The sequence below is a fragment of the Gossypium hirsutum genome, chromosome A08, assembly GCF_007990345.1.
Source record: "Gossypium hirsutum isolate 1008001.06 chromosome A08, Gossypium_hirsutum_v2.1, whole genome shotgun sequence".
NCBI lineage: Eukaryota > Viridiplantae > Streptophyta > Magnoliopsida > Malvales > Malvaceae > Gossypium > Gossypium hirsutum.
The window spans coordinates 102,819,655-102,828,350 of NC_053431.1; the positions used below are offsets into that span (position 1 = coordinate 102,819,655).

The window sequence follows — 8,696 nt, forward strand, 5'->3', positions numbered from 1 at the left end:
TAAGGGCAGAGACACGGGCGTGTGTCTCAACTGTGTGTGCTACATGGCCTAGAACAAGGGCGTGTGTCTTGGCCGTGTGAAACCTTCACCTAATTTCGAATTAAATTAATTAACCACATGGCCTAGCACACGGGCATGTGGCATGGCTGTGTGCACAAGTCAGTTACACAGGATCGAACATGGCCTCTAGCACGGGCGTGTCCCTTAGACCACACGGGTGTGTGAGCCCTGCATCTTGGAAAATTTTTGTAATTTCGCGAAAAATTCTTAAAGTTCTCGATTTAGTCCTGATTCGATTCTAATGCTCGTATTGGGCCTCGAGGGTTCAATTAAGGGACGTTTTGAATTATCTTGGTTAATGAATATAAAATGTTCTAAAAGTTTTGGTAATGCTTCAAAACCCTGTTCCGACGACGGATACTGGTTAGGGGTGTTACAACCGGGACATTTGAAGTCCAAAGAACCAATGCGTCAATGTTTATAACCCTTTGGAACCTATCGAAAGGTCGGCAGACTTGTGTTGCATTTAAGGGTGAGTGTTCGATTGAATCGAATCGAATTAAAAAATTTCGAGTTGACGAATTATATTTTATCATCTTAATTTGATTTGAAATATTTTCAAATCGAGTCGAGTGAGACGGAATTCGAATTGAGTCGAGTGAGATGGAATTCGAATCGAATTGAATATATTTGTTCGAGTTAAATTTTAAAAAATAATTTTAGGTCCTCGTAACCACTGTCACCCACTATAATAAAGTCCGTCTACCGTAATCAAATTTTTTATTAACTTTCATCACCTCATAATTTATTTATTAATCATTTATATACGGGTTAGCTTCTTTGCTTGCTTAATTATTTCAATTATCTTCAGATTCTTGTCACTATGTATTTTAGAATTAAAAAATATATTAAATGTAAAAAATGTGATTTTTTAATAAAAGTTATTTTAAAGATAAAATGTGAAATTGATACCAATATAAAATTTTAACACGAATATTTTATGACATCATTAATAATTCAATTTTAATATAAATATTCAAAATGACTAAACAATTCAATAATATAAATAATAGAAAATGTGAAATTTAATTTAATAATATAAATAATAGATATAAATAAAATTATTACTATTTACTTTTAGCGATTTTTTTATAATTTTGATTTTTTATTTAGGAGTAAATGTGGGAAGTAAAAGTCTAGGGAGAAAATAAAAAGTTTTAAAGAGTAAGAGTTTGAGGAAAAATAATAAAGGGGAGTAAAATTTTGAAGGGAAAATATTAAAAAAATTAGGGATGGGGGATAGATTTGGGATAGATGGGGGTGGGATGAGAAGACAGCAAAAGTTTTAGTGAGAAAATGAGAGTAAAAATTTTAAAAAAAATAAAAAAATTTTGAGAGTTTTGTGTAAAATTTGGAGGAAAAGTAAATGGGAAAGTAAATTTTTTGTGAGAAATAGATTTTGGGTAGTAGAAAGTTAAGATAAAAGGAGTGTAAAAGTTTTAAAGGAAAAATGAGGAGGAGTAAAAGTTTTGATAGAAAAGTAATAAAATTTGAGAGTTTAGAGTAAAAATGTAAAATAGTATAGTTTGATATTCGAATTATTCGAGTTATTCGAATTTAAAAACTCAAAAACTCAACTCAATTTAAACTCAAAATTCAAAAAAAATTAAGTTGACTCAAATAATTTAATTAATTTAACTCGAAATTTAAATTTTTTTTAATTTTTTCGAGTCGAACTCCCCCTAATTGCATTGAAAGAAAGAACCCTCATAGCGATGTAAAATAAGCCATCTCGAAAAAAGTTACCAACGAACAATCTAACAATTCCAGCAAAGGTATCGCGAAAGATACTATCGCGAATATCTCAATGGAAATGCAAAAATTTTGCAGTAAAGAACTTCGATGAAACCTTAAAGAGTTGGGTTTTCATTGCCACCATGATCAATGCAAGAACAGAGCTTAACAGAGGAATCAATCCAAGCGACACCCTAAGTTTTCATGTGACAAAAGGTCGTTGTTTTGTTAAGCCCTTGTGCGAAGATGAGGGTTATTTCTAGTATGTCAGCCTAGGTCTACCTTTCTCTTTCTTTATTTTCTGTTCTTGTTTCAGGAGCTTCAATTTTGATCAAGAAAAGAAGGAAAAAAAGAAACCTTTCGGTTAAGAGACATCTTGAGGGTAGCGGTATTGCCGGCAAGAATAAGCCAACAACGGAGATAAATTGAGAAGAAATGGTCAAGGCCATGCAGAGAGAGAGAGAGAGAGATGAGTAGCATTTATTTATAATCTCCAGTTTAGTATTAAAGGGAGATGATTCCTATTGTGGGCCTTGTGCCCGGGAAAATGCGAGAAAATAATAAGCTGTTTGGATAGGTTGAAATTTACGTGAAAAATGTGAAATCTCAACGAACACCAGTAGCAACGAACAAGCGAAAAAGCAACCTTATTATTGATTTTATTTCGACATAAACACAACATTAAACCTCACCCTTAGACCCAATCAACATTAAACCTCACATTGCAACTTCACTAGCCTTCCTTTTGATTTTCCCAAGCTTGTAATAAGAAGGTGCATATCTTACTTTTCTATAACCTGCTTTGCTTGACTTTTTGGTCTTACCCAACTTTTCTTCAAGCTCCTTCACTCTTTCAGTCAAGTTGGATATGACAGTGAGTTGATCTTTTCCAGCTTCCATAAGTTTCTCCATCATCTCGTTCAATTTCTTGTTCTCTTCAACCACCTTATTATCTTCTCCAATCTTCGCTACATTTGGTTTCCAAGAAGCATCAGCTTGAAGCAGCTTGTTCATTTCCTTTTCCAGCTTTGCTTCTTCCTTCTCTTCACTTCCTACTGGCTGCTCTGCATCTTTCATCTCCTCAAACAATACTAGTTTCTCCTCAGTTGCTTCGCTTCCTGCTTCTGATTCGGATGATGCCATATGATCACCAGGAATCACACCTGAATCATCCTCATGTCGTTGCAGGCCCTCATTATTTTTTTCACCTATTGTTGAGTGGATTTCCTCCGGTTTAAAGAACATTGTGCATTTGTTGTCGTCCACCTCCTCTTGGCTGATCTCTACTTCTTTCTCATCCCGTGCACCGTTGTTTGATTTTGCTTCAAGTAAATGCTCATCAATTACTCCAGCTGGCAACTCTTTGAACAAGTCGATCTCTTTCTCATCCTCTACACCGTTGTTTGGTTCTGCTTCAAGTAAATGCTCATCAATTACTCCAGCTGGCAACTCTTTGAACAAGTCAATCTTTTTCTCATCCTCTACACTGTTGTTTGGTTCTGCTTCAAGTAAATGCTCATCAATTTTGGAAATGGCTAGTTCCTCATCAATTAGTCCAACTGGCAACACTTCTAATAATAAGTTAATCTCTTGGTCTTTCTCTGTGGACTGCAAATTCTCTGCTTCATCTGGCGAAGAAGTATCAATTGGCAGATCAGATTCTTTCTCACCATTGCTATTTCCAATGTCCTTTTCAAGTTCACCAACGGCATCCACTTGATCAGCTTTTGGCAATGACCACAGTTTCTTATCTTCCGAGTTAATATCCACTAGAATCTGATCATTAACTTCCACCACCCCTGGTTTTTGCTCTTTAGTTAGACCATTCACTTCCAAGACATCATCGGCGTTGAACTTGTGCTCGGGAATAGATGACAAGGGAGTCGCATGCCCAAGGTTGGGTAGGTTCGGTGATTTACCTCCATCTTCTATTCTTGGTGTTCTATGACTTGCTTCCATACTATTATTCTCTGTTTTCCCATCTATGCCTTGTTCAACAAAAGGAAGCTCTGCGATCTCACCATCCTTGCCATCCACCATGCGTGTAATGTCGTTTGCATTTTCCGTCGACTCCTCCAAATCAGCTGATGCATTTTCACTCTCCTTTTCCATGCTGATATTTTCAGACACTTGACCATTAGAACAATCAGCAGATTCAGTAGTGCCCAAATCCTTGGCCTTTCCTTCAGTCCACCTTCTTGTTAGAGAATCAAGCTTTTCTTGTAGAGACACAAGCTCCTTGACTAATGATTTCCTTAAATCTCGCACACTGGAGTGCAAACCCTGAACCATTAACATAAACCAAGATTGAATAAGCATCCTCACTGGGACTGTCATCTCTAAATAACTGCATGTCTTGATAACCAAATAATTACTAATAACAAATAGAAATTCATTTCTAATACATCACATTAGGTAGATAATAGTGGCAAAAGATATGTTTTGTGTCCCTGAGAAACATAAAAGATAAGTTTCTGAGATGTAGTTAATCCGCAATATACATACCTGAATAGAATCCAGTCTTAGAAGAAGAGTCATAATTTTTTCTCCTGCTAACAGTCTCAGCTTATCATCTTCGTTGTGATCAGTGGAAGACTCAAGAAACTGGATATGATTTCTGACCTCATTGACTTGGTCACGAACATCACCTATTTGCTTCAGTTTTTTCAATGGTTCCCATTTTCTCACCTCAAATCCTCGAAAGGCAGATTGGATGAGCTTCGCTGCTTTGTCATCTGACATTCTTCCTACTTCTGTTTTGCATTGATCGCAAGGCACTTCAACACTGTCAGCTTCTTTCTCAGCTCCCATGACTTCCTCAAAACTTGTTTTTGTTTCCTCCTCTGTTTTATTCTCATGATTATCTTCTTTAGTTTTTCCCACTGTAGGCTGCTCTGACACTTCTCGAGTCTCTCCTAAAATTTGAGCTTGATTCATACTGATATTTTCTCTAGCCTTGTTTTCCTTGGTCTCCTTGGGCCTTTCTGCGATTACTGGAATTTCTTTTATCTTCTTTTCCATAAGTTCCACACTGTCAGGGCTACCACTGGTATTCTGTGTATTTACAGCAGAGTCTTCTTTTCAGCCCGGTGCCGCAGAGGCCTTTGTCAATGTGTCTTCTGGTTGTCCTTTACGAGGGCTAGGAGACCTTGAACTGCCATTGCCATTGCCATTTTTCTTCGTTGGAAGGGGATCAACTCTAAGACAAACAGGAGAAAACTTTGATGTTTTCGAAGGAGATGGAGATTTTCTTTTTGCAACGGTCCCGAGTTCATTCTTTGTTGTGTCTTCAGCATGCTTCACACTTACATCCTTTACATCCTTCCCTTTCTTTTCAGTCCCTTCAGACTTGCCTTCCTTCACTTCAATAGGAACACATTTTTGACTAGTGGTTTTCCCCCTTGTCTCAGCAGCATTCTTATTCTGAGAAATCTCCTTGTCTGATTCAGGCTTGTCCAATTTAACATCACTGACAGAAGATCCCCCTGGGATGAACTCAACTTTGACTGGAGCTTGTTTCGAATTATCTGAAGCAGTTATCATCCTTTGTTTATCTCGATTTTCATCCTCTTGTTTCCTATCAGAATTTGGTAACCAAAAGACAGGAACTGGGAATTGCGTCATGTTGTCTTGATTATGTTGGTTACGAGATTGTTTCTCCCCTTCTCCCTGCATCAAAGATTTCCAACCATTCATGTCAAGTGGAAACCAGCCATTCCGAACTCTCTGCTCCTGTTCAGTCGATTTTAGGCTTTTTGAGGGCCTTGCACAAGGCACCTTATCCGAGTCACTCACCTCCATCCTATCATTATGTTTCCCATGCTCCTTACTTTTCATGTACTCAGGTGGAATCCACATAATTGGATATGGGAAACTACTTGGTTGAATTGGAGCCTCTGAATCACCTTCCTTTTTCTCAGTATCGTTCTCCTGCTCTTCAATCTTTAAACTTGTATCATTTTTCTGGTTGGGAAGATGGTTAGGACAGCCACAGCAATGGTAGTTGGTGTGCGGATCCTTGTCGTATTCATATCGAGGTTGTTGGTTTAAGTAATGTGGAGGGGTATAACCAAGAGGATAAGGTTCAGGAAATACAGGATAATTTGGATAATGGTGAAATGCTGGTGATGGTGCAAAATGAGGGAAAGAAGGTCTGAAACTATAGTAACCAGGGAAATTGCCATGATTGCAGCAGCCATAGTAAGGAACAGGGGGGTACCTACTGCAATTGCCGCTACAAGGCCAAGATTCATACATCAAGGGAGACTTGGACGGGTCCGCCTTGAAATGAGGCGGAACAGCCTCGAAACCAGGGAAATAATGTGGAGGATAAGGCGCTTGATTTCTCAGGTGAGGATTTGAGTCCATGTAGCCAGAAACAGGCATCATTTTTTGTTGAAAAGATTAAGATCTGGTAATATAGGTTGCTCAAGGGAACACTACAAAAGCAAAATCAGTGGATATCCTCAGATACAATAGCAAGCGACAAAATAAATGTTAAAAGACTGCACAAAGGAAATTTATATCCACCGAGATAATCAATTACCCGAACAAAAATAAAAAATTATATCACACTATGAACAGAAACCATATTCAAATCTCAAACATGAAATATCTGCATAGTATCGGAACATGTAAAAAACATATAATACTGACTCCAAAAAAACAAATATATATATACAAGCCCCTGAGAACTTAAATTAATTTACCAGACCATACTTCTGGCTATTGCAGAAAGAAAAGAGAGACATAAATACGCATATGTACACATATGGCTTAAACATAGGAAAATGTCATTGCCAACAATCCACCGACTCCAGACAAGTTCATACATTCTAACATCCTTAAAAACTTAACATACAGGAAGCCCAGAAAAGATATTCATCTTATACAAAAATTCATTACGCATAAAAAAATAAAGCAAAGGGAAGGGAAAAAGAGATACTTACTGCTGAAATTTGATCGGTAAACAAAGACTGAAGAACAAAGCAAATAAGAATCAGTCCACCCGGTTCCACAACTCCACAGAACTCAGTTATCGGCTCTAATCTATCCACCAACCCAGTAGAATGAAATGGTTTGTTCTAGACCTTTGTGCTCGTGATCAGATTTTTTATCGTACTGGAATTTGGATTAAAAATGTGTAAGATTTGGGATATTTATAGTAGATATGGGAAAAGCTTAGTACAGGTTGGGAATAAAATCTTCTGGTTTCCGGATGTTTCGTGTTTTCTCTTTCCCGCGAACCGTCTGGAGACTTACTCCACGTGGACGTCTCTCCTGGTGTCATGTTTGAGTGCTTAGGTGGACAATGAAATTATCTTGGATTCGCCAAGTTTGACTGATGGCAGATTTTTTGTTTAGAAAATATTATCCTGCGTGTCGCTTTCTAATTTGATTTTGCTTCTGTGAATAATTCCACAACTCCGTCATTAGTGCTTTCAACATCATTTTTAGTTTTAACTCACTTTTTGATTTTGCACTCATTTATTTAATTTTTCATTTTAATAAAATTAAACTGTAATTGTAATTTAAAATTTTTTATTTCCACAATCAATTCTTATATCAAATATATTCCAATACTTTTTATTATATTATCGCTATATTATTATAAATTATTTACCTTGAAATATATATAACAATAATTACACGTAATTAATTATTATAATGATAAATAATAGTTTATAAGCTATGCCATGTATGATTTTTTATAACCTTATAACAAACTAAATCATATTTAATTATTATATTAATTTTTAAAATTAATTACATAAAATTTTCACGCTATGTCATAATCTAATAGATTTTGAAGTATCAAATAACAATGTATTAAACACAAACCCAAAGAGGATACGCCCCCAACATTTTTTTCTATTTGCCGCATACAAAGTATGATCCAGCAGGACGGAGAAACAGCTGACGTGTAGCAGAGATAGCATGAACCATGCAAGTGGGAGACGAACTTATTGATTTGCCATGCCTCTTAAGTTTTCTTAATTAGTTATGTTCTTACGATGGCAGATGAGATAGTCATCGTCATCATGATGGCATGGCCGACATCCCCTACGATAATGATGACACGGGCAGCATGGTGATGGTGGTGGAAGCTTTTTATGTGGTGGTGGTGATGGTGGTTGAAGCTCTGGATTAGGTGGTGGTGGAGGAGACAATTCAACGGGCGGAGGTGGCGTGCATAGCTGTGCTGGTGGCGGCGATCTTGGTATAGGTCTGGGTTCGGGTTTTGGTCCGAACTGGCACCGTGGTATCCAACGTCTATATCCGGTATAAGGTGGACAGCTATATTCCGTATAGGGTATGGCCGAGGCTGCCGGAAAAAAAGCAAGAGGAAGATAAACAACAATAGCAAGTACTAAGTCTAAAACAACTAAAAGACTAGTAGTTTGATTTCCTTTTTGTCGTCCCATATCAACTTACTGGATGGAAACTAAATTTCGATCATACCATTATACACTAACGCTACGTATATATATAGGCAGGCAAATCCATGGCTCCTACTGCCAGTCATGGTGGTGCAAAGTGTGCTGGCGATCATTAATTTTCATCCAACAAAACATATTGGAGAACCTACAAGTGTGATAAACTGTGAAAATGAGTAGGGTGCTAAATGATTGAGTCTTCCATTATATTGTTGGTGGGCTTAATTACGTGGGAAGTAATTAGTAGTCTGGTTTATGATTAAGATTTGGCCATTGCCACGTTAAGCAGTCCTTTATTTACTCTATAGCCTTTTTAATGGAGGAAAATGTGATGGTGATTATGAGATAAAATATGATTATATTGAGTAAATGGATTCAATTTAAAAAGATTAGGGATATACACTAATGACAAGATCATTTGATGTAGGGGTAAGCAGTTGACCGAAACGAGTGAAAAGTTTTTGA

General features: G+C 37.0%; 3 protein-coding genes across 3 annotated transcripts; all 3 read right to left on the reverse strand.

The window, feature by feature from the left end:
• Positions 1–2,430: 2,430 nt before the first annotated feature.
• LOC107887335 (BAG family molecular chaperone regulator 6) lies at positions 2,431–6,961 on the reverse strand. Its single transcript, XM_016811528.2, has 3 exons — positions 6,744–6,961; positions 4,300–6,233; positions 2,431–4,077 (listed from the first exon to the last, which is right to left on the reverse strand). The coding sequence occupies exons 2-3, from the start codon at positions 4,813–4,815 to the stop codon at positions 2,512–2,514; spliced, it is 2,082 nt and encodes a 693-aa protein (XP_016667017.2). The 5' UTR covers positions 4,816–6,233; positions 6,744–6,961; the 3' UTR covers positions 2,431–2,511.
• On the reverse strand, positions 4,876–6,183 carry LOC121205047 (BAG family molecular chaperone regulator 6-like). Its single transcript, XM_041075975.1, has one exon. It carries the CDS (start codon positions 6,181–6,183, stop codon positions 4,876–4,878), a length of 1,308 nt encoding a protein of 435 aa, XP_040931909.1.
• Positions 6,962–7,787: 826 nt separating the features above from the next.
• Positions 7,788–8,219, reverse strand: LOC107887907 (pollen-specific leucine-rich repeat extensin-like protein 4). The gene has a single exon (XM_016812126.1). It carries the CDS (start codon positions 8,217–8,219, stop codon positions 7,788–7,790), a length of 432 nt encoding a protein of 143 aa, XP_016667615.1.
• Positions 8,220–8,696: the final 477 nt, after the last annotated feature.

Bases quoted from the DNA above. Each gene is read 5' to 3' on its own strand.
- LOC107887907 (XM_016812126.1), bottom strand. From the start codon at position 8,219: ATGGGACGACAAAAAGGAAATCAAACTACTAGTCTTTTAGTTGTTTTA.
- LOC107887335 (XM_016811528.2), bottom strand. From the start codon at position 4,815: ATGGAAAAGAAGATAAAAGAAATTCCAGTAATCGCAGAAAGGCCCAAG. The intron at 4,078-4,299 runs GTATGTATATTG...TTAATGGTTCAG, and splicing joins TAAGACTGGATTCTATTCAG to GGTTTGCACTCCAGTGTGCG.
- LOC121205047 (XM_041075975.1), bottom strand. From the start codon at position 6,183: ATGATGCCTGTTTCTGGCTACATGGACTCAAATCCTCACCTGAGAAAT.